This window comes from Thamnophis elegans, chromosome 3 (genome assembly GCF_009769535.1).
Source record: "Thamnophis elegans isolate rThaEle1 chromosome 3, rThaEle1.pri, whole genome shotgun sequence".
NCBI lineage: Eukaryota > Metazoa > Chordata > Lepidosauria > Squamata > Colubridae > Thamnophis > Thamnophis elegans.
This window is the reverse complement of record NC_045543.1, coordinates 20,573,570-20,599,428: the sequence shown is the minus strand read 5'-3', so window position 1 is coordinate 20,599,428 and position 25,859 is coordinate 20,573,570. Positions and strand designations below refer to the sequence as shown.

The 25,859-nt window shown below is 37.4% G+C and overlaps 1 protein-coding gene across 1 annotated transcript in view; it reads right to left on the bottom strand.

Moving 5' to 3' along the window:
• Positions 1-472: 472 nt before the first annotated feature.
• Positions 473-25,859, bottom strand: part of PLCB1 (phospholipase C beta 1) — a 199,665-nt gene continuing 174,278 nt past the window's right edge. The window contains exon 29 of the mRNA XM_032213013.1: positions 473-2,602. Within this exon, the coding sequence (XP_032068904.1) occupies positions 2,384-2,602 (219 nt within the window). The 3' untranslated portion in view covers positions 473-2,383. The remainder of the gene's footprint in view (positions 2,603-25,859) is intronic.

Here is a 25,859-nt window from a genome sequence, read left to right as displayed (position 1 = left end):
GTGGAAGAAACATCATGCCACAAAATTGCATAGGGTTCTTACAAAAAATGTGAATTATGCGTCTAAAGGCTGAAAAATAAAATTATATACATGTTAAATGATTTTTTTTCCTAAGTGAAAGCAAAACCACTATTTCCAATCAGCCAGTCACATACATTATTTTATACCAATGTTCAATAATGTTAGTTTCAAATGAAAGCAAGCCCTATCTAAAAGAAAACTCTTACAACCATGTTGACAGTTAAAATGTCCAAATTCTCTGTGTGAAGATCTGTCCTAAGCTGCTAAAACAATTCTCAGTAGTGTATCTGAAGTATACAGTGGGGCCCAAGGTAATTCAATGCAGCTCTATTCTCTATAGCAAAATGTCCACAGTAGATTATTTTGACATGTTCAACAACATAACAAGGCAAATACATAGAAGGCACAAGACTCTCACATCATAGACTCCTTTTTCATTACCTTACTTTATTTCAAGTAATATTCATGATAAATGATGTATTACTGCAAGTTTTAACAATGCAAGATATACAATATTACACACTAAAACTACAACTGCAAAAAGGGGCACTGTACAGATATTAAAAAAGTAAGTACAGTCAATGATCAGTTACAAATGTACTGAAAACCAACTACTCTGTCAACCATTAACTTGGTAACTTTACATCATAAATTAAAAAGCTTATCAGAGTTTCTCCTACTGGTTTGAAACTGCAGTATACAAGCATGGCAAAGAAATAACTATAGAACTAGTATCAATACTGGATGATTGTAGCCTGTCTAACTTGAAACAAACTTATTTAACTTTTATCTTAGAAAATGCAGCATTAAACTTTTGACCCTTCCAGGTTTTTATATTTAATGATTAATAATATTGATCTTCAAAGTGCAAAAGTAGAATAAATGATAGGAGTCATCTTCTTAAAATCAAAATGATACTTTTCATTTCCATTATATCCTCTAAATTACTCCATAAAATGTAAGCAGTTTATCTTTTATATACTCTTAACAATGTGCAACATTTCTTCATGCATGATGTAGCTAATGAAAAAAAAATACTGTTTAGCCAAAATTTTAGTTTCCCTATGTACACTTAGCATTTAATTCAATTTCTATTTTGTTTGATCTCTATTTATTGCTTGCATTTAAATAAAATAAGTTATTTTTACTGAGCTCCTGAGGGAAAACAAACTACATATACGCTGTTATGTATTCCAACTCCTTACCACTATCAGAACAAACTATAGTGTTTCAGTAATATCCACATGATAGAGCAGTAAGGAATGCTGGGGGTGGAACTGTAACCTTCGTAAGATTAACTATATAAAGGGGTAGAATTAATCAGATTTCTCTGATTCTTTTTCACATATATTTTAAATTTGAATCATCTACATTTCTATACCCTTGGGAAATGGCATTTCCATGTGCGTTCCATAGATTAAAAAAAGAAGAAAGATATAATAGCACAAACCAGTTTAATAATTACGGTAGGTCAATGATGCAACCCAAAAATAATTGAAAGCAACATTTTTGAATATATCTTACATTTGAAAGTAGTACAGAAGTCTGAATGAAAGATTCTGATTGTGCAACAATTATTTCATAACAGTATCAGTTATCTCTGATGGCTGTATGAGTCTCTTTCCTAAAGCTTTTAATTTTACCTCAAGGGAAAGTTCAGCAAGAACTTGCCTCTATGTTTGATTTACAGAGACAGAATGTGCATACACATATGTGAATTCCTATCACATCTGAAGCATGTATAATCATTTTATTATGTCTTAAAGAGATTTTGGTTTGGGGATATATTCTACAGTAGTAGTTACCACAGTTACAGAGAACTAACACTGATAGTTCTCTGTTGAGACACAACCAACACAGCCAACTATCACTGCACAGAAAGCTAAAGGAAAAAAAAAGTTTCTTTTCTCAAAGTGCCATTGTTAAGATGACGAAAGCTTTCAAGGTGTAGTTGCCAAGGAAGTAACAAACAATTACGGATACTGTGATAACCGTGGGTGGAATATTGTGTCACTTCTGTTTCATAAAGAGATGTAAACACATTTACTTGCACAAAACATACTGGTCCCCAAAGAATCCTCCAGCCTGCTCATGGTTTAAAAATGACTGATGTAAATATGGCCAGATAAACACTGACCTCTTGGTTTATGCCATTAAACTAAAAAAAAAAAAAACAAGGCCTACAAATAGGATGTAATTTCCACACCCAACTCATTTGTTTTAGAAATTAGTACAATCCCAATGGAGGTCTTCCATATCTGAAGCTGCCCAATGGTCATTCAAAAAGAGGAACATTCCTGGGGAACAACATAGTGACTTGCTCTGTCAGAGAAATTTAAGATGGGGATCTTTGTGGGAGCTGTTAGAGAGGTGTATCAAATACTTTTCCTGGATTATCTTCTAGCTCTTCATTTTGCAGTGGTTTGTGGTTCAATTTTCCACCATCGGATGCCAGGGAAGAAGAAGTAGAGCTGTGATCGCCATCCTCACTGATTTTGCCTTTCATCGCTTCTTGAACAAATTCCAAGATTTCCAGTGGCAGTCTTTTGAATTTGTCTTGATATTCTTGATCAAGTTCAGCCTGTAACTGGAAATGACATCAATATTGTCATAAATAAAATCACAATGATTTACCCCCTGCTTTTTTTAAACAATAGGGAAAAAAACCCCACACTCCCTTGACTGACATTTCCAAATGGTGAAAGGAGAGGGACTGCATTTGGTTATTTTTTCCAGCTGTGAATTTGACATGAGGATGGGGAGGAAATCTACCATTGGCTGACTTCCATTTCTTTAGAGGATGCAGGACGATTGTTCATGTACCAATAAGTCATAAAGCAACTATGTTGACTATTACAGCCTGCTTTCCAAAAACCCCATCATTCTGGATGCCTTGATATCAAACATCTACATCCAATGCTTTCCAAGTATATTGGACCTACTCCTACAAAATACCATGTTGCCAGGGAGATTCTGGGAGCTGGTCCATCTTGAGGGTATCAGATATGTGTAGGATATCCCTATGTGTAGATAGGTTTAATTTCGAGACTCAATTTAATAGTCACATGACCAGCAGGAATTTTGCTGTCTCTGCCATCACTATGAATCTCGATTCATAGTAAAATGCACTGTAGCATCCTTGTGTTAATTACTATTGCTATTTAGTCTTGTTTTGGAAGACTTTGATACTGAGAAATATATGCTAAATCAAAAGTAAAGTCAACTTTTATTCAAAATGTAAAAAACTCAACTGATATAACCAACAGAACTGCATTTACTGATTTACAAAAATATTAAATGTATTGAAAGAACACTGTAATCTATGAGTAATCTGACACCAGTCGATAAATACCTATTTATTTATTTGGTGTCTATTTGACAATTACATTCTTATGCAATAGTAATTAGTACTGAGCATGAATTAATCCAATAGTAGTTACTATTAAACAATTAATTGCTTATGAAAGAGTGCTGAAACATAACAAATCTAGAGTCCGAAACAATATTTCTAAATGTTGAATTACAAGTAAAAAAATCTCCATAGAAATTCAAATGATAAGGCTAAGCCATGATGTCCAGAAATGGGCAAACCGTTGCACCATATTTGGAAATGAATGGTTACTTTAATTTGGTGATGCCTCACCAGAGAAACGCCAATTATTATGAAGACAGAATTGTAATTTGTATTGGCATTCATTCTTGAAGCTATTAGCTAAGCCTAATATTCAATTGCAGCAGATTCAATTACAATGGTATTTTCTGAATTCTTCCCACGAGAACATAAATATGTATTTTAAAAAGGCAAAGATAAACGTTTGTCCTTTTCAATTTAGGAATAACAATGCTCTGCTAAAGATTGACCTCTGGTTATGTTCTTCCACTAGTAAAAATAGACCCATTACAGATGAGATTATCCTCTGCCCAACATGAATCCCCTACTTTATAAAAACTGAGAGACCCTCCAAATAAAGAGCAAATTCTGAGGTGCTTGGAGGTGCAACAGGGGGAGAGGGCAATGCATGATTTAAGATTACAAGTTCATATCATTTACCTGGAATAAGTCCCACGAAACTAAACAGGACTTCCCAGTAAAAATGCATATATTATCAAGGTGTAAAAACTACTTGCAATGAATATTTGCATTTCTAACTTCGATTGATCTGTTACTTTAGAACAGGGGTGTCAAACTCGCACACGTCATCACTTGACATACCGCAACTTTCCCCCCCTTCACTAAACCAGGGGAGTGACCAGTGTGTAATGCATCTGGCCTGTGGGTCGCGAGTTTGACACCCCTGCTTTATAATATATTTACACAGAGGAACCCAAGACTGTAAATATGGAAAGGCATTAATCATTAAAAAAGATAAGTTTATTTTTATTATTTTTATAATAATATCAGAACTAAATAGGTTAAATATTTTAAAGATGCGGTCTGAGGAATTCCAGGGTTGAGGTCCATACATCTTAAAGTCGCCACAGTTGAGAAATACTGATCTAAATGGTATCCAAGATTCCAAACCTTTTATAAAGTATGTATTAAAATATATAAAATAACAATGGGATCTTTGACTGTAATAGAGTCATAGCATGTATTAATAACTGTATGTTAGGAGGGGCTGAGTAAAATCTCTCAAGCAATTTTTTCCCTCTCCTGGAGTTACCAGGGAATGAAGGTGGTCAAATGTTATTATACTACCTTTTGCACTGAGTCATGTACGTTTCCATGAAATATTTAAAATAATATAACATTAGTACAGAAGTACAATTAGAAATGAAGGAAAAAATGGGGACGAGAGGAAGACTTTAGAGGTAGTTTGGGAAACAACAAGCATATTAAACTGTTCCACTGATGTTATGTTGATATTGTGCTCCAAGGAGATAGTTTAACAGCCCATGAGATTACTGAAAAGTCACCATGAAAAACAGAATGTCTAATCCCATCGCTCAATCCTAACCACGACCTCCAATTACTGCACAGAGAAACTGAAAGCAATTCAGTGAATCTGCTACCAGGATGCCTCCAGCAGTTTTTTAAAGATAGTTAATGTTGGATCCCAAGAGCTGTGAGGCATGCAGAAAGCCACCTCATTTTCATTAGTACTAATTGAAGAAGATATCAGTGAAAGTCATTTAATGCAGCTATTCGAGGCACATATCAGTCTCCAGGCTTTTGCCTAATATAGTGGTATTCTTGAGGAGCCAAGCACACAGTTTCCTATTCAAATGTGTTTCCTAAATATGGGGTGGTTGGTAGAGTAAATTATCACAGCTCACTGCTCTTATAAACACTACTCACAGATTTCAGGTACCTTGGAGGAAAAAAAATGTTTACATTCCAGTGAAATAATTCTGGAAGTATATTAGCCTTGCTAGATAGAGGATGGCAAACAGGGATGGTAAAATAGCCGAAAGGGGAAAATCTTTATACTAACTCAGGCTATATCATTGCTTCTTGTGCCCAATGACAGGAAAGTACAACAAGGCAGGATTATATCTTCCAACAATGAAAGATGTTAGTATTACAGAAAATAGTTCAAAAAATAATTTTCCTCCTTCAAAGAAACAAATTACAGGTGGTCCTTGACTTACGCCCACAATTGAGCCCAAAACTTGCTAAGTAAGACAGTTGTTAAGCGAGTGTTGCTCCATTTTGCAATCTGTCTTGCCATAGTTATTAAGTAATCTGGCTTCCTCATTAACTTTTACTTGTCAGAAGGTCACAAATGGTGATCACATGACCCAGGGACATTGCAACGGACATAAATAGGAGTCAATTGGCAAGCACTGATCATGTGACCATGAAGATGCTGCAACGAAAAAAGAGTCACAAGTAACTTTTCTCATTAGTAACTTTGTTGTAACTTTGAACAATTACTGTTGTAAGTCAAGAACTACCAGTAATCCTTTTGAATACAGGTCATTCAAAGACTCTTGCAAAATTTGGATGGCAATAAAGAATATGTAGATATGAATATTTAAATATATTTAGATATAAATTTCAATGGTAAATAGTAAAGAACTTCCTGTATGATTCTGCACATTGATGTAGAAATATCAGGTGGAAAATTTTGACTTTTTTACTTTGTTGAGGACTGCAGTCTTCATAATTTTAAAATCTCTGATCAATTATTTGAAAGAACTATACTGTATATTTAAAATAAAAAGGTGGTTCCTATTTCAAGCCAAACAGTAAGGTGGTCATCACCAGAGTCATCTTATAAGGGAAATGGGTGGCATAAAAATCTAATAAATAAACAAATAAATGAATGATATAAGCCATACAGTTTAAGATACTGTAATATTTTTTTCAATTGTTCAATATTTGCACAAGCAGCAATTAAAATGGTTTGCAGTGCTAGATAAAACATGAATAAGGAAATGAAGTTGAAAATCAGCTGGAGGAAGTGTACTCACCCACCCCTGCCTCTGTATAATGCTTTTGTGGTGTTCTACACAATGATTTACAACAATTTTACTGGACAATCCCATCATAATAATGAAGTAGTCTTGGGGCTGCCAAGAGTTTTTATTTGCTAGAGATATGAGTGAGGGAAGCAGCAATGCATATATGCAAGAGAGAGAGGTTTTCTAAGAGAATAGCAAGTGTAGGGCTCAATAGCAGAGTACCACTGACTCAACAGCATTTCTCAATAAACATGGAAAGTTGCAATATATGGGCACTAGTTTGTTAGAGATGATTCTAGTTTTTCCTACTATTATAAAGATGGAGTGATTATTCGCAAAGTACTCACTTAAGTATCAAAATCATACACAGCCCTTCTTAGTGTAGATGTTAACTATGAGATTTAAAAAGAGGACTCACAATGCTATTGTCTTATTCTGACTGCTGACAAAGTTTTCATAAAGGTAAAGGTTCCCCTTGCGCATATGTGCTAGTTGTTTCTGACTCTAGGGGGCGGTGCTCATCTCTGTTTTAAAGGTGAAGAGCCAGCACTATCTGAAGACATCTCTACGGTCATGTGGCCGGCATGACTAAATGTCAAAGGCAGATGGAATGCTGTTACCTTCCCACCAAAGTGGTCCCTATGTTTCTACTTGCATTTTTACATGTTTTTGAACTGCTAGGTTGGTAGAAGCTGGGACAAGTAACAGGAGCTCACTCCATTATGTGGCACTAGGGATTTGAACCACCGAACCTCTGACCTTTCTGATCGACAAGCTCAGTGTCTTGGCCACTGAGTCCCTATAAAAGTTTTCATAGTTATAGCCAATTTAATAGGTAAACCAGAAACACATTATGCAATTATCATGACCTGTGTAAGAAATTCCTAAACACACCCATTGTATGTGCAAAAAAGGAAGGACACCTCGATTCCTACTATGGACAAATGGTTGCAGAAGTTGATAGAGTTGGCTGAAATGGCAAAACTGACTACTTTGATTAAAGAAAAGGCCATGAATACTTTTGTTTTCACATGGAAACTGCTTTTGAATTTTGTGCTTGAAGTGGCAAAGAAACTCTAACTTTGGGTTTTACAGATTACGCTGACAGATCTTTATAGAAATGACTTGTTCATACTATTATGGAAAAGCAAAAAGCTGTGATTTGATGTTAATGCCTTATTTTACTGTAACAGAGAGAGTAGGAAGTCAATGCTTCTTTTTGCCCCCGCATCTTTCCTCACTTCACTTATCCCTTTCCCCTCCTCCCTCACTGCTCTTCTATTTAATTTTGTATTTTGTATTTTATAATATGCTATAACTTAATAAAAATGTTTAAAAAAACACACTAGTTGTGAGAACAAAACTACAGATAAATATCATGAAAAGCAGCTAAGCCAGTGCAAATATGAATGGTAAGGAAAGCCGTTGGGTTATTTGATATTAAAGCACAGAATACATGTTCACAATGTATCTTATAAGCTAACCTCCACCCTCCATCCGAAACGCACAATCTACCAACGCTTGTGTGTTTATCCTGTTTAACTGTTAGATTACGTAACAAGAACTGTCTGTTATTTAAGTAGCTGTAAAGTCAACCTTTGACATTAATTTCAAACAGATCTTATGCAGTAAACGACAGGTGGAAATCTCAGGAAGTAACTGCAGACTATTTAATTACAGCAGTAAAAAAAGGTAGCCCTTTGCTGTAAGTACCATGCAAGAAAAAGTTATTTTGTAGGCAGAAAAAAATCACTGTGCAAATCTATTTAAATAAGTCCACACTGATTAGATTGTTTCTCATTAACAAGTGTGGGAGAAACTGAGGGTTGTGTCATGATGCTTGAATGTTACACTTTTGTTTTGTTGAATTACCTGGGCCTAGAAGGACTGACCAGGAAAGATGATGGAGAATGGCAAATTTTGTGTGATCCTATTAGTGACATTACGTTTAACTAACGAACAACTGGTTACTGTTGAACAGAAACAATTAGATATTTAAAATATGCTCCATCAACACTGAAGAATACTGCAAAGCTCTGGAATGCTTTGCTACGTCCTTGGAGCAGCCCTCAAAAAAAAAGGAGAACCACTGATATGGGGTAAAGTAAACAAAGGCGATCACAGTCTTCACAGCTATTCCCTACTGAAGCAAAATGTTAATTTAAAAATATGTAATAACCCACCCATCGCCGCCCCAGATAATATTATCAAATAAGACTAAGCAATTTGAGCTTCAATTTCCATTATTGTTCCTGAAATGATCTTTATAGATTTTCACCATTTTCCAGTGATTTTATTTATTTATTTACTTACTTATTTATTTATTTATTTATCCATTCACACACACACACACACACACACACACACTCATTCAATCTGACACCTCCACCATCTTTCTTTGATGTATCCAACATAACTATTTCCACTCTATCCTAAAGTCTGGAAGACTCAATACTTGCACAAGAACTTCTACAACTATTACATTCAGTGGAATGTGATAAAGTAAAAATAAATGATACAATTGTTTGTTATCATTGCTCATACATAAACTCCTTTGCCTAGGAAGCTGCTTTACAGCGCCAGCACTCCTGTGTCTGTCTGCCTGCCTTGATTCACACATTGCCAATTAATTATCCTCTGTTTCTTTTCCAAGGTGTTAAATAAAATCCCCCCCCCACTTAAATTAATTTTTACTGTGCAAATTTAAGTACATATTATTTTTACAGAACGGCAATTAATAGAGAGCTTAAGGAGGATTATTTCAAAGTAGACCCTATCAAGAAAATTTTAAATTACAGTGATTGAAAATATTGAAGAATAATGTTCACTTAATCATAGGTCTCTTAATTATTTTGGGGCAGGTAGAACTGAGGATAGTATATGAAGAATTTTATAGTTGCACAGTTCTTGTTGGTAATTTTAATCTATTGAAAATGAATATTTATCCAACAGATTTCATTCAGTTAAATCATAAATTCATAAATAATATTGTAGATTTCTAAGAAAGACATTAAAAATCACACTCAATAACATTGACAAAAATACTAAATTACACCAAACTGGATAAACACTGTGTTTGAATTAGTATCAGTTTTATAATCTTCTGTGAGGCTTATTCCCAAAGAAATATGCCAAATATTTTCAAGATGGATGCAAGACTTTGGAAATTGTAGTCTAATATTTATAGAGAGTGCCAAAATAGGAAGGCTGGGGGAAAGAATGTTTTACAACCTAAAGAATGATGATCTTACAGTGTATTTGTCAGCTATCTCTGGCAAAAACTCATTATTTTTCACTGACATAATCTGTGTATAATTTAGGAGAACTATAAGATTGCCTTTTGAATTTTCTAACTATATAAAATAATCAAGATTTGCCTCTAGAGTTCCTTAACTACTAATAACTTATTAGTAGTTAAGGAACTACTAATAAATTAGAGAATCTAAGAAAGTAAAGAACATGCCTTAATATAGCAAGAGATCCAATCGCAGGAAACTACAGGAACGTTTTATATTTTCTAAAGCAATACTGTATTAATACTGTATTAAAGCAATACTGTAAATGGAAGTACCAAATATTGGCCTAAGGAATATATGATGCTTTCTTAAAAGTTAAGCAACCTGGGCAAAATTGCAAAAGTGATTTTAATGCTTAAAGCCATGCGAAGGAAAGCCAAACTTTTTTTTCCGTAATCATTATTAGTAATTTTTCTTTCTTTTTTGTGTAACTGCAATATATTGGCAGCTGGAGATGTTGAAAAGTATTGGTGTTCTTAAAATATAATAAACAATAGGATGGAAATCTGTTCTAGAAGGCATGCAATGTAACTTCGGGCATAAATCCCCCCCCCCCCCAGATGAATGTGGAGAAACATGTAAGGATGAATACACTAGCTCCACTCTCTCAATTCAAGTTCACTAATTAGATGAATACATCCCTGCATGTAGGGCAAGGAAAGCCTTTAGGGAGCTGGCCAGCTCTACGTCTTTCATAGGCAAAACCTCTTACAAAACCTCTGAGCAGGGTTATGCAATAACTTCAAAAGAGAATTACAGATTGAGTACGTATGTATATATACCTGAGGAAGCAGAGCTTACTTGAGGGATCTTGCTCCTATCCTATCAACCCATCTCACTCAATCAGGCAGAAAAGGTAAGATATGGACCCATTGATTAAAGAATTCTCTGTTGTTGCCCCCTGCTCCATCTCTTCCCCTAGAGGTCTCCTGGTCTGTCAGAAGAGAGTGAAGACCTGGTCCTGTCAATTTGTGTGGGGCCCATTCAACCCTGAGGTGGTTAGTGCTTCGAAGGTGTTCTCTTGCCTTTTCATTTTTAACTTATTTTATCCATGTTTTTACTTGTCTCCCATTTTACTGACTTGGTATGCACTGTGGTTTTTATATCTAAAGTTGAGAAATAGCTAAACAAATGTGAGGCAAGGTTGCCAATTAAGATTAAACTAAGGAAAACTGGATTATTTTATATCTTTCATATCCCCCCATTTTGAGCAGTGTGCATTTTGCTGTAGCATCAATATGCTATAGGGATCTTCCTTAGCATCCACCCATCTTTTTGGTTTTTAATTGGCTGCCTCCAATTACACATCCACAGCCCTGTCCTGAGAGACCCTAAGCCCTTTTCTGCAGTTATTGCTGAAAGGCATCATAGAAGATTTAATTCTAGCTGCCCTTACTCCATCAGTGGAGAAAAAAAAATGAAAACAATAATCCCAAAATATGTTCAAGAATGGAAGCTGCATCCAGTTAACTGCAGCTGTTAACTGCATCCAGTTTTAGTCACAACAATGTAAAAAAGATGTTGAGACTCTAGAAAAAGTGCAGAGAAGAGCAACAAAGATGATTAGAGCACTGGAGACTAAAACATATGTTTAATGAAAAGAAGGACTAGGGGAGACATGATAGCCGTGTTCCAATATCTCAGGGGCTGCCACAAATAAAAGGGAGTCAAGCTATTCTCCAAAGCACCTGAGGGCAGGACAAAAAGCAATGGGTGGAAACTAATTAAGGAGAGAAGCAGCTTAGAACTAAACAGAAATTTCCTAAGAGTTAGAGCAATTAATCAATGGAACAACTTGCCTCCAGAAGTTGTGAATGCTCCAACACTGGAAGTTTTTAAGAAGATGTTGGATAACCATTTGTCTGAAGTGGTGTAAGGTTTCCTGCCTATACAAGGGGTTGGACTAGAGAACTTCCAAGGTCCCTTACAACTCTGTTATTCTATTCTATTCTATTCTATTCTATTCTATTCTATTCTATTCTATTCTATTATGCAGAACATATTATGGCATCAAATGTATTAGCAGGCCAAAACCAACATTGTAATGCTAATACATACACTGGATGGTATTGTTTTTGTGGGGGGAAGGAAGCTTAATACTGATGGATCAAAATTATATGTTTTATTTTTCACGCATGTTTTTTTCTAAAGTAAAAACACATATGCAGAAGCCGCCTATTGGCAAAGTTAGCTAGTCTTCCATATTTTACACCATATGCTTTCCATCTTGAATTTTTACAGTTCTTATAAAAGTATGTTAAAATACAATCTGCCAAGCAAAAACACTTATGTCTCATAAACTACATATTACAATTAGATCCAAAAGATGACTACGTGGAAGACAGAATTCCAGCTCTCCAGAGCATATCCTGTCAAACATGACAATATGGAACGATCTCCCCGTCGAGATCCGCACCCTCACCACCATCCAGACCTTTCGCGCAGCCCTCAAGACCTGGCTCTCCCATCAGGCCTGGGGATAGGTTCCCAATTTACCCGCCCGAGTGTTGACTGTTGAATGAAAGTTGTGTTTTATTATTTTTCTTTTGTTCACATTTTGTTTGTTTTTCGATATTGCACCCCCTTCCCCGTGATTGTAAGCCGCCCTGAGTCCCCTCAGGGAAAAGGGCGGCCTATAAATCTTAATAAAATGAAAAATGAAATGAAAACAATATGTGCTTGCAATAAATTATGTCACAGCTTCCAGTATTGAATTTATTATATGGCTGCTGTTTAGATGTCTTTGGCAACACTCTGAAGAATGTAGTGGCCCAACAACAGGAAACTACATACTGCCACATCCTACTTGCTCTTGCTTTTAACCTTCTTTTGCTCATCCAATGCCATTCTTTGAGTTTAATTAATAACCTTCCCTGGATGCATTTATATAAAGGATAACTCTATCAAGCTGACCATTATACACAATTTTGCCATCAGATAGAACATAACAATCAACAGAGTTTAATTCCATAGGGTTTGCAATTAACTGCTGAAGTTATTTAATCATTCCTGAAATCTCAGATGCAAATCATAATCATATCCCCAAATATTACTATTATGATGCATTTTATGGTTCAAGTGATTCAATTAGTGTTTTTTTAAATTACACTATTCCAGTCAAATCAATTTTATTGCATAGGCCTCGATGACTAGAAATAATAGACTACGTAACACTGTTTGTAAAAAAAGCAGTAACAAAATGACTGAAATATCTGAAATTGCCAAAAAGCTTAGTTTAAAAAGTCACAAATTATCCTTCCTAAAAGCTATCCAAATTGAAACAAGTCTGCCTATAATTTATTGATAATGTTTGTTTTTCCCTTATATGATTGGTTAAAATTTGGTTCATTCCTTCAATTAAGTACAATCCCATACTTTTATGTTCATATATTTGTGTGTGTGTGTGTGTGTGTGTATATGTGTGTGTGTGTGTGTGTGTGTGTGTGCGCGCGTGTGCGCGCTTGCTTTAAAAATGCACTGCTTTCTCTTGGGAATTATATAAAGGATATGAAAGAAGTCAGCAAATCAAATTAGTTTCCTCATTTGCTCCTCAAGCAACACGTAGAAAATCATCCTGATTACTGCGGGTGCGATTTGCATAGCTATAAACATTTATAGAATCCCAATTTTCTGTAGTCAACTATTAGAATTTCAAAATTCTTGTTCATGAAACAAGACAAAAGCAAACACATCAAATTAACAAGGCTCTCTAATTACAACTTCATCTTTGATATCCTTAAAATTGGACTCTTGGAAGCGATATTCATCTATTTTGGGTATGTCAAACTATGTGCAGTCCCACATTGAGTGAATGATGATTAACCAGACATGCTGTAATGTATATTTCCTCCTCCAAGAACTTATGTGGGAAGATGCTGATTAGCTTGCAGTGACATTGTGTAGATGGCATCTTGCTTTTCATCTGAAAATTCTTCCAAATAAGTTGCTTATAAATTATCCTACATGTTCTTACAAACAGGGCTAGAGGAATTCCTGAAATTGATTCAGACTTCATGAAGGGCTGCAGAGCTGGAATCACTGTAATTAATAAGATTGGTGTTTTTCATTAATAATATGGATTTCAGTGACCCATAGTGAGCATATCTGAGTCAGCTCACTAAAGGCTGATTTAAGCTCATACCCAAATGAAAATTCCATGTTCAGTGTAATTCTGAATATGGGCTGCTGAAGGTTGCTCGGCCTTCATATCCTTCCCCTGAAATCTGTGTGAGCATATGGCCAACAGATCCTGGATCAGAGGGACCCTTAAGTCTAAACATCATCAAAAATCTGTTTAAAAAATATAGACATTTCAATGCATTGTAATCAATGTAAAACTTGTTTGGACGACTTTCTCCTAACACAAGCATCTCTTGTTAGTTTAAAAAGGTAGAACATAAGGTAGGGTAGACCGTAAGGTAAGGTAGACCATAACCTACTACTAGATAAAGTAGAAGAATGTGGGTAGACAGCATCACCACCAAATGGATTCGTAACTGGCTGACCAACCTCACTCAACATGTAGTCCTCAATGGAACTGCATCTACATGGAGGGAAGTATGCAGTGAAGTACCCCCAGGCTCTGTTTTAGGCCCAGTACTCTTCAACATCTTCATCAATGATTTGGATGAGGGAATAAATGAGAAACTCATCAAATCTGCAGATGACACCAAGCTGGCAGGAATAGCCAACACTCCAGAAGATAGGCTTAAGATACAGAAAGATCTTGACAACATTGGGCACTATCTAATAAAATGAAATTCAATGGTGAAAAGAGTAAGGTTCTATATTTAGGCAAGAAAAACGAAATGCACAGGTACAGTATAGGTGATACCTTGCTCAATAGTAGTAACTGTGAAAGGGAACTTTGAGTCCTAGTGGACAACCATTTAAATATGAGCCAGCAGTGTGCAGCAGCTGCCAAAAAAGCAAACACAGTTTTAGGCTGCATAAACAGAGGGATAGAATCAATATCACGTGAAGTGTTAATACCACTTTATAATGCCTTGGTAAGACCACACTTGGATTACTTCATTCAGTTTTGGTTGTCACGATGTAGAAAAGATGTGGAGACTCTAGAAAGAGTGCAGAAAAGAGCAGCAAAGATGATTAGGGGACTGGAGACTAAAATATATGAAGAACGGTTGCAGGAACTGGGTATGTCTAGTTTAATAAAAGGAAAGACTAGGGGAGACATGATAGCAGTGTTCCAATATCTCAGGGGTTGCCACAAAGAAGAGGGAGTTAAACTATTCTCCAAGGCACCTGAGGGTAGAACAAGAAGCAATGGGTAGAAACTAATCAAAAAGAGAAGCAACTTAGAACTGAGGAGAAATTTCCTGACAGAACAATTAATCATTGGAACAGCTTGCCTCCAAAAGTTGTGAATGCCCCAACACTGGAACTCTTTAAGAAGATGTTGGATAGCCATTTGTCTGAAAAGGTATAGGGTTTCCTGCCTAGGCAGGGGGTTGGACTAGAAGGCCTCCAAGGTCCCTTCCAACTCTGCTATTGTATTGTAAAACCTGAAGTTGCTTCATTCTTCTAACCGGCAGTTTCAAACTTTTTCAGGCTATAAAACTCTTAGTATAAAAGTTCTTGAAATTCCTGATCAAAAAGGAAAACTGTAATGATAGAAAGTTGACAATAAAACATATGCTAAAAGGTATGTTAATTTCTGCCCATCCATAATGAAAGGACCAATTATGAATGTTTGACATAGGGGTGTCAAACTCAAGGCCCATGAGCTGGATCCAGCCTGCAGAGTGCTTAGATCTGGCCCACGGGACCACCCTGGAAACAGCAAAGGACCGGCCCACGGTGCCTCTGCCAGTGAAAACAGAGCTCAGGAGGGCCGAATGTAGGCTGCAGGACATGGAGCTGGCTATGCCTATCCTGACCACACCCACATACCCCCCTCCCAAGGTCAAACACAACCCTGATCATGCATCCTACTGTCAGCGAGGCTTAGTGGAGCGTCGCACAGGCGCTATATGCACCATGCATGTGCGTGGAAGCATGGAAGCCTTAAAAGACAGGTAAGAAGCTCGGCTGGGCGGGTGGGCCCTCCGGAGCACCGTACCGGAACTGTACCGGGGCGTACTGCCTGCAACCCACCACTGTATGTATGTATGTATGTATGTATGTATGTATGTATGTATGTATGTATATACACACATACATACACATACATACATACATATATACACATATACACACACACACAAACTCACAGACACACACACACACACACACATATATACATATATACATACATACACACACATATACACATACATATGTGTACATGTTTATGTGTACGTATATATATACACACACGTTTGTGTATGTGTGTGTATGTGTGTGTGTGTGTAACATGTGTACATGTGTCTTATGTATGTGTACATTTTTGAGAGCAGGCAACAGAAATTCATTTTTAATGTGTGCCAGTGTGCTCACAGTAGAAAATGATGAGGCCCTCAATGAAATTGAGTTTGACACCCCTCCTCTGGCAGATGGAAATCCTTGTGGGGCCATTCAAAGCTTTTCATCTGGCCTTCTTTGGGAGAAGGGGAGAGAGGCCATGTTGGTGCAGGATGCAAAACGTGGCAGCTGTGGCACCCCCCCCCCCTTTCTCCCAGAGAATACTATGTGGCCAAGGCATTTTCCTAAGTAAAGATTATGGTCATCATGTTCACCTTTCTGGCTGTACCTTACAAAAATTCTCATGGACACAAGTTTTATCATTTGTTTCTCATGGAACCCCATCAAATTCTTATAGAACTTTAGAGCTCCATGGAACATCAGTGGGGGGAAAAAACGTGCTTTCGCCTAATCTTTTTGCTTTATACTCTGCTTCCTCCTAATTCTTGTTTTAAAGCAAAAGACACACAAGGGAGATGTAGCTACATGCCATGGTTTGTGGGAACGCTGCTGCCTAGGGAAACAATCAGATGGAGGGTAGAGAGGGAGCCTGCCGCTGCATAATTGCAGAGAAAGAAACTCAGAAAGGCTCTCCATAACTTGGGCTATAAAAACAGACAGGAGATTTGTACTTCCAGACTTGCATGATTCAGTTAATATAGTCTGACAATAAAGCTGAATTAGTTTATCTGTTTATGTTTCTTGCTTGGCCTACCTGGGAAGGCTGACACTACATTTCTCTTGGCTACAAATAAAAGAGTGGGAGAAGCAGCAGATCCACAGACCAATAATACAGTTCCTTTTCCCATATGAAGTACTTGGTTGCTAAACTATTTCCAAAAACAGGTCAGTTTTCGTTTGAGGCATTCAGGGGGGATCCAAGAAATATTTTGGAACAGTAGGTTAAAGTACCCAGCAAGAACTTGGGATAATAATATCATAATTGGATTATTATAATTGGGAGTTTCTATTATGAATGGCTTTCTCTCCCTGTCAAATCTAAGGATATATTATATAACGGTCACTAAAAATATTCTCCAAAGAATTCTTTCCAAAGCAACATTATTATAACAGTACATTTCTTCTTTCCCATACATTCTTTATCTTTAAATATGTAGTCTCTTGCCAACTCTAGCTGGGTCCCATATGTAAGTTGTTAACATTCCATTTAACTCTTGTTAAACAATTGAGAAAAGTTAAATAGTTAACAGCTTGAAAAAAAATGATTGCTGCCCACTGTCATTAAGGAATGCAAAGTACCACAATTTAATGTATAAAGAATATCACTTTTAAAGAGTGGGGTGTTGGTGAATTGCAGCATTTTCTTATTTTCTTAGGTATGCAGTAGAACAGAGGTGTCAAACTCGATTTCATTGAGGGTCACATTAGGGTTGGTTGGCCTTGGGGGGGGGGCATGGCCAGAGTGGGCGTGGTCAGCTCGACATCACTCATGTCGTGGGAACCTGTGGTAGCCCGGAGAAGGCTGCCAGTGAAAACAGAGCTTGGGAGGGCTGTGTGTGTGGCCCTCTCAGGCTCTGTTTTCACTCGCAGAGGCACCAAGTCGATCTGTTGCTATTTCCAGGGCAGTCCCGTGGGCCAGATCTAAGCATCCCCTGGGCAAGATCTGGCTCACGTCTTGAGTTTGACACCCCTGCAGTAGAAGGCTGTGTTTGAAGGAGATTGCATTTGGCTCCTTACTGTCCTATTTTTATCTTGAATTACTAGAAAAAAAAATTCTGTAATGTTTGGAGGTTATTCATTTCTTTTTAATAATAATACTTTGAACCTAAATTTGAAATGTGTCCTCATGGTTTTAAGAATATCCTATGTTCGGAGTTGAGAAGACATATAGTGCCATCCTATGCATGTCAGATCATAAGAAATCACTGAAATTCAGGCCATTACTTTGAAGAATCAGTGAAACAATCGGGGAAAATGCCATTTCACAAACAGCCTGCTTTCTTTGAGTCTATTTTATACAAACGTACACAGAGACACATTTTAATTACCATTTCTTCCTAAATGCAAAGGTTTTAATTTAATACATTGTATTCAATTGGGCTCAATTTGACAGCTAAGATTTGCTTTAAGGCTTATGTCCTACAAGCAATATGACATGACTAGATTGGTCTCCCTGTCCCCCCCACAAAAAAGCATCCATCACATGCCATCCACGGTTCAGAAATATATGAGACACTTGAGCAGAGAGAAGGAATCTGTTCCATTCTGGACATCATTTTGTCATTTGATGGATGTCATTGGATATGTCTCCAAGCCAATCAATAAACATAATTAAATCAGGAAAGAAGGATTGTAAAATATTTAAGAGCTTGTCTTTTATATACTTATGTGGCACAGTTGTCAAATATATATGGTGTTTGTGGGACACCTGTATCACAAGCCATCCTGGGAGGTCTTGGTTTGTCAGGAGACATCCATATACATCTATTAGAAAATGAGGAATCTTTTTTTAAACAGAAGAATTGACTGGATAAAGTCCCAGGAGTTCATGCAGCTTCCAATCTCCTCCCCCCTTGAGATCCACAGTATTTTTCCAAAATTTATCAAATTTATTGTGACACAAGGGGAAATACTTAAATAAGTAGCTAGAACATAAGGGCTATCTTGCTTTATTTTTAATAAATCTGTAAATAGAACCAGATCCTGTTTAACTTTTGCCCTAATCTTCTTCCATTATGTTTTGGAGGTTGATCTCTGACATGCTACACTGAGGCAGGGTTGCCAGGTCTGGGCTGCAAAATAATACTTTTTCTATATTCCTTAGCTGCCTTCTGCTGGTTGCTAGGATTTTTGCAACCTTATTATCAACCTTATTCGAAATCCATGTCTGGTCATATTCATCCTTCTCCCCAAGTCATATAGAGAAACAGATAACTTTATTCCAACTCAGCACAATTACATTTGGTTCAATTTCCATAGGCTTTAGATATGAGCTATGTCCTTCCTTCCTTCCTTCCTTCCTTCCTTCCTTCCTTCCTTCCTTCCTTCCTTCCTTCCTTCCTTCCCTGCCACAACCAAAACAGTCTTGGTGCCTTATATCCTGTTTCCCCGAAAACAAGACCTCCACGGATAATAAGCCCAATTGGGCTTTTGAGTGCATGCTCAAATAAGTGCATGGTAAAATAAGCCCTCCCCAAAAATATTGCAACACAGCAGCAGCCATGAGGTGACCACACTCGCTGCCCCCTGCACCTCAAAAATAATAAGACCACCCCAAAAATAAGGTCAAGTGCTTATTTTGGGGGTGAAAAGAAAATAAGACCCAGTCTTATTTTAAGGGAAACACGGTAGGCCATATGCACAAAACTTGAAACCAATCACAACATTCATTACCTACAGTATAGCTTTGGAGGCCCAATAAATTGGTGTTAATATGCTTCCAGTGGACACCAATAAGCACTTGAGCTGTTGCATTTTGGAACAGCTGCACTTTCTGATTAGCCTATAAGGGTAATTCCATGTAAAGCGCAATGTGATATTTAACTTGAATGATGATGAAGGCAGGAATTGCTATAGCCAGATCTCTTATTCCAGAGAGCACTACAATTGGCATACCAATTGTAATTGGTCATAGACTGAGCTGTAGCCTTGAGTCCAGAAGGATATCGGGTAGTGCCTGCTCATCAAGGAACAACCCTGATGGCAATGGAAACTCCCCATAAACACCACCTTCTCCCAACTAGGGCTCAGCTTCAGTCTGTCCTTTCTCATCTGATATCTTATAGCCTCATGCATTGGAAAGGGACACCAGAAGCATCTCTCTTACAGATCAAGGTAATGGTTTCAATTAGGTTTAAAAAGCAGAGAGAACAGAAATGATGCCCGCTTCACCCCACCATTGGGCCAATCTCTCCTCACCCATTATCACAAACTGAAACTGCTCACTGAGGAAGGAATGGAACCACTGCAAAACAAAATCTCTATTCCCACCCCCACCCCCCATGGATGGTCTAATCAGGAACCATGGTGGATGATGTCAAATTCAACAGTAGTTTTACCCTTGTGAGCATTCTTATTAAATTTATTTATTTTTCTTGGAAATAAAAGAATTATCTGATTTTCTGAGAGTTTTATCCAAAGTGGTAGTATTAGTGCAAACATGGTAATGGTTATCATGCACAAGCCTATTACTGCACACCATTCCCCAGAAATTTGGTTCCATGCGCATAGAGCTCAGATATGATTCCAGTTCTCTTATTCCTGTAGCATGTTACTATTTTGCAAAGTAGATGGGTCAGGTTCCTTTAAGAATCTTTGGCCTGCCACACTCTCATTAAGGGTGGGGGAATAGCAAGGGGTAGAATGTGTTGTTTTCAAAATAAAAAATTCCTTTCTAGAAGCTCAAGGTTATTCTTTGTCTCCGCACCTTTGCACCTGACTGGAACCAGCCGGGTGGAGATGCCCATGAGGAAGAAGAAGATTGGACCATGTGATGGATTTGTGGATGTGGGGACAAGATCATGAACTTTCAACTGGGTGGAATCCCAGAAAGTTTCAGAATTGGGATTACATAGCACGATGCCAACATGTCTGTTTTATTAAATTGGAACTTTAAGAATAGCTCTACATGATATTTGGAATGCTGACATGATGATCCTTAAAAATGGTGTGCCATTTCTCTGTGTCTTCAAAGAGTTGCACTTGCGAGTCAAAGGTTTACATTCATGTTTTTGAATTTGTCCCTATAAAAGAGATGTCTTTGACTCCTTGATCTATTGAGCTATCATTCAAGTGTAGCATCTCATATAAACACCTTTCTATGTGAGGAAAGTCTGGTGTTTGATTCATAATAAAACCAATAAAACCTCACTAGCAATTAGAAAAATCTGAATATCATGCCAGAGAATTATGAGTTTTGGTATCACTGCAATGTTAGGGAGGGTTGTAAGATGTATTGTCTTCTGAGAAGAAGAAACACCAAGGATAGAAACTACAGAAATGTTTCATTTCAACTGTGAGCTGCAAATATTCTCCTTTATTGAAACTTGTCTTTCTTTAATCAAGAGAGGGGTCCCTGTTTAGTCATATCTAAGTGACCTTGGCTGAGGTCAAGCATTCAGCCTCCATGTCTTTATTGCTAAAAAAAAAGCAACTATGATAGGGGAAATGTCTTATAAGCATCTTTGATGAAGTGGATTAGTTTGTGGGCATGTGTACAAAGCACGTGTAAACTACTCTGGACATTAAACAGGTGCACTATCTTGTTATCCCATTCTATGCATCTTTTTTAACATTCAACACCCCTAAGATTAAGCTTTATGAATGTAGAATGATGGCTCATTCAAGCTAGTGGGAACTGAAATTCCACATCAGCTTGGCACAGCATGCTTAACTCCTGAGAAGCTGTCAACATTGGCTAAGAAGCCATGCAGAATGAGGATAGAGAATGGCAGATACATTGGTTTAATATGTAATGAGAACCAATTGAAAAGCTTACTTCTTAGCTTTCTCTCCTAACTCCCTCTGCAGGCCTAAATACTACTACAAAAGTTCTTCCAAGGATCTAAATTGAATGTTGGGGCAAACAGGAAGGGTGAGACGGCTGGTGGCCTTAAGAATGTATTAGTTCAGCAATTCAGCCTTCATCGACTGAATGCCTTCACTGAATACAGTCCATTGTTTGGGTGAGTCCAAATGTTTCTTAAGGCCACTATCCAAAACACATTCATTCAGATAAAGCCATATCAGATACTGAACTTTATTCTTAGTAAGTATGCACAGGAGTGCACCAAAAATGAATTGTTGGTTACTCCAATTGGATTAACTCTGTTTATGATATTTTTTGAATTCATTTTTGGGATAGAATAATTTAATAAATACATGCTACGATGTATCCCCAGGTGGCTGTAGATTTTCCTTATTAAAAGAGATCTGTCCCATACTGACCAAATATCTGAATGCTTAAACTGAAGCACGTGAAGTTCTAGTTTTATGATTTTCCTCCAACTTTTCTTTCATCCTAGAGAAGTTGTTGGAACCTAATGAAGACTATATCTCAGGAAGCCTGCACTGTAAATCCTGAGAGGTTTTGTTGGACTGCTTGACAAATATATCAGCAGGGATTCAAAATAATGTCTTCATACAATCACTTTGAAAACGCTAACTTAAAAGCTCTGGATTTGCTTGTTAGCATTTTGGGCAATTGCTCATAGTGGAGTCTTAATTGCCATTTCAAAGAATTACTCCTGGTACAACAGAATGCAGTTATTCCATTATAAATGCAATGCTGTATACCATTTATCTTAGTAGCTACTGAAACAACACAGGAAATGTATGAAATCTGTAACCCTTGGGTTTCATAAGGCCCCTGTTTTGCTTTAATGAGGCCTTTGGCTTATATATACAATATTTGCAGGTGTTAAATCTAAGGCTTTTTAAAGAAATGTTTTATCATCAGGAACGGAAAGAAGGGGTGACACAACCCATATTTGTATATATCTCTCCACTGTCAATTTCAGCCTGCCCTCCCCACCAGCATGCCCTCCCCAGCAGGTTTCCTTGGAAGGAATTTAGCTTTTGCCAAATAAAATGTTGACAACTTAAGACATGATATAAAACTGAATAACATTTCTGAACTCTGTGCTACATGGAAGCTATTTTATTATTGTATTCATTCATTGCTACTGCTCATAGTTTCAAAGCAAAGTTTATTGGAAGGATTGAAATTAGCAGGAAGAGGAAGTTAAGATCAACAATTTATTATTATTATTTTTTAAAAATGGGATCATATTGGTTAAATAATCAATGAGTAACACCAGAATTTCAAAACATGCAAAGGTATGGGGATGAATCAATGGCTTTTATGTTAGGATATATATATGTATATATAGATAAATATATAGTGGTTAGTTTTACTAGAGAAGAAAGGCAAATGTTTCACTCACTTTCACTAGTCTCATACTCCATTTCTACTTCTGTTTTTCCTCCTCTCCTTCTGGTTCTTCTATGCTCTTTAAAACAAATCCAAGGATCATTTCAATTTTAGCTGAATAGCAACGACTAAACTAGAATATGACATTTTTACATGTAGCAATCAGTATATTTTAAAAACTTAACAAATAAGAAAAAAGTCAATGAATGCAATTTAGTTTAATTTTAATCATTTCTCTCCTATAGGTACATGTGTTCGTGCGCACACATACACAGACAGTGTATCCACTCTGTCCATTCCAATTAGTTTAAAGACAATACTTTCTCCAAGTCACAAATCTGTATGACAAGCAAAAAACAAAGTTTAAGAGGAAGGAAGATATCCCTGGAAGGATAATGGCATCCTTCACAACAGAGAACAGATCCATCCATCATTTGGGATTTTCTTCTAGTACAGCCACAATTCAAATAAGGCAATTCTTTGACAGAAGATCTGCTAAACAATCAGACAGCTCCAAACCTAGAGAAGCTAAGTTGGCACCCATTTCCCACCCCACCCCACCCCCCACTACTGACATACTAAATTAATGAAAATTCTATGTAGGAGAAAACCATTCTATTTTTGCTTTTAAGCAGGGTTAGGCTTCAAAATTTTTTAGCAAGGGGTTCTCTATCCGGTTGCTGGGTGGGCGTGGCCACAGTGGGCTTGGTCTAGTTGGCCTCCTGCACCACGGTGGGGGGTGGGTGGGTTGCCCTCCCTGGGCTCCGGAGGCTTTCTTCAAACTTCTGGGAGGATAAAAATGGCCTCCCCAGATTCCAGAGGCCCTCTGGAGGCTGGAAACGGGCCTGTTTCTGGCCTTCCCAAAATTCTGGTAGGCTCGTTTTTCACCCTCCCCCAGCCTCCACGCACGCCGTGCATTTACCTGCATCCAAAACAGGCTGTGTGGGGACTCCTGGGAGGGGAGGGGGAGGGTGAATGGGACCAGCCAGGAGTAGGATTTGGGGGTTCTCCGAACTGCACAGAATCTTAGCTAGAGGTTCTCCTGAACCCCTGTAAACCCTCAGCAGCCCACCCCTGCTTTTAAGGAATGTATCTCATAGTGGTTTAAAAAAATGAACACAGTATAAGTAATTTGGCGGTCCTTATGAGCATAAAGCACATTGCTTAGCAATTTCCTGATTTGAATTTTCTATGGCTCGAGTTGAGGTGGAGGGAAACAGATTATAATATATCAGGATTTAAAACGTTTCTGCTATAATACATATAAGATATTTTCTCTTAACTGGAAGGAATTCTTCTACTTCACTAACTTACCATTGTTGCTGTTTAAAGAATAAATGACTTGAAAGTGAGTACGGTACTTGCCTAAAAATGAGCTTCATTTAATTCATTGGGGATTATTTCTCAGTAGAAATAAACGGTTCTCTCAAATATTATTTTCTTCTCAGAGGGAAAGTAAGACATAAATATAATGTATTTGAATTAAAGAAACAACTGTTATACAGATGTTCCTTGCTTATCAATCCCAATTGGGGCTGGTGATGATTCTGTCTCTAAATGCCGCAGTTGCTAAGTGAAAAATCCTGTGATGATCTTGGACTTATGATGACACTTCTACTTCCATTGTAAATGAATTGCCATGGTTGTTAAGTGAGACATTATGGAACTGTCACTTGCAATTTCACTTTCACATTCTCCATTAATTCTGTTTGTTGTTATTCTGATTAATCACAAATGGTGATGTTGTGAATGTGGGATTCTGCAATAGAATGTGAGGACTGTAGTCAAGCTGTTTTCTTCCAACAATTGTTACTTTCAATGGCTGCTAAACAAGGCAGTTGGTAAATGAGAACTACAGTACTAGAATGATCAAAGCCAGCATACTATTTCAAATCTATCCATAATAAGATGACTTGCTGAATAGAAATGAAACAAATGTGATTTTTACTGCATATGTGTTGTGACTATCCCACTAGGAATTAGTTTCAACCTTAGCTTGCATAGCCCATGGACTTTGGTTAGAGATAGCCATTGAGTGCCTTCCGAAGCAGAACATCCAGATTTGGTATATATCAGAGGTGGGTTCCTACCAGTTCACACCTATTCGGTAGAACCGGTTCGTCAAATCTACCGAACAGGTTAGAAGAGGTTCCACCAGTGGACCCAGAAAGCAGGTCACACCTATAGAAGAGGTTCCAAAATTTTTGAAACCCACCACTGGTCCTTAGATATGATTATTCTACACTATCATGCTCATATTTATAAAACTCAGTGCCTCTGTGAAAGGTAAGGATGACTACTGCGTTTGTGGTGCAATTGTGTTGAAGTTTTAACGCAAACCAAAGATGCCTTTTAAAAAACAAGTTTACATCATATTCTTATGCATGCCAGTGCTGTGTGTGAGGTAATTTAAGGTGGTTCTGACAAGTGTCGTCGGCATCTTCATATCCGGTCACATGGGTGGCAAGCCACTCCCATCTGGTCACATGGGGGCAAGCCACTCCCACAAAGGAGGCCACACCCACAGAGTAGGTTCGAACAATTTTTGAAACCCACCACTGGTATGTATGTATGCATGTATGTATGTATGTATGTATGTATATATGTATGTATGTACACACACACACTATACACACACACATATACATATGTGTATATGTTTATGTGCACGCATATATATACACATGTGTATATGTGTTTTTGTAACATGTGCACATGTGTCTTATGTATGTGTACATTTTTGAGAGCAGGCAACAGAAATTAATTTTTAATGTGTGCCAGTGTGCTCACAGTAGAAAATGACAATAAAGGTTATCTAT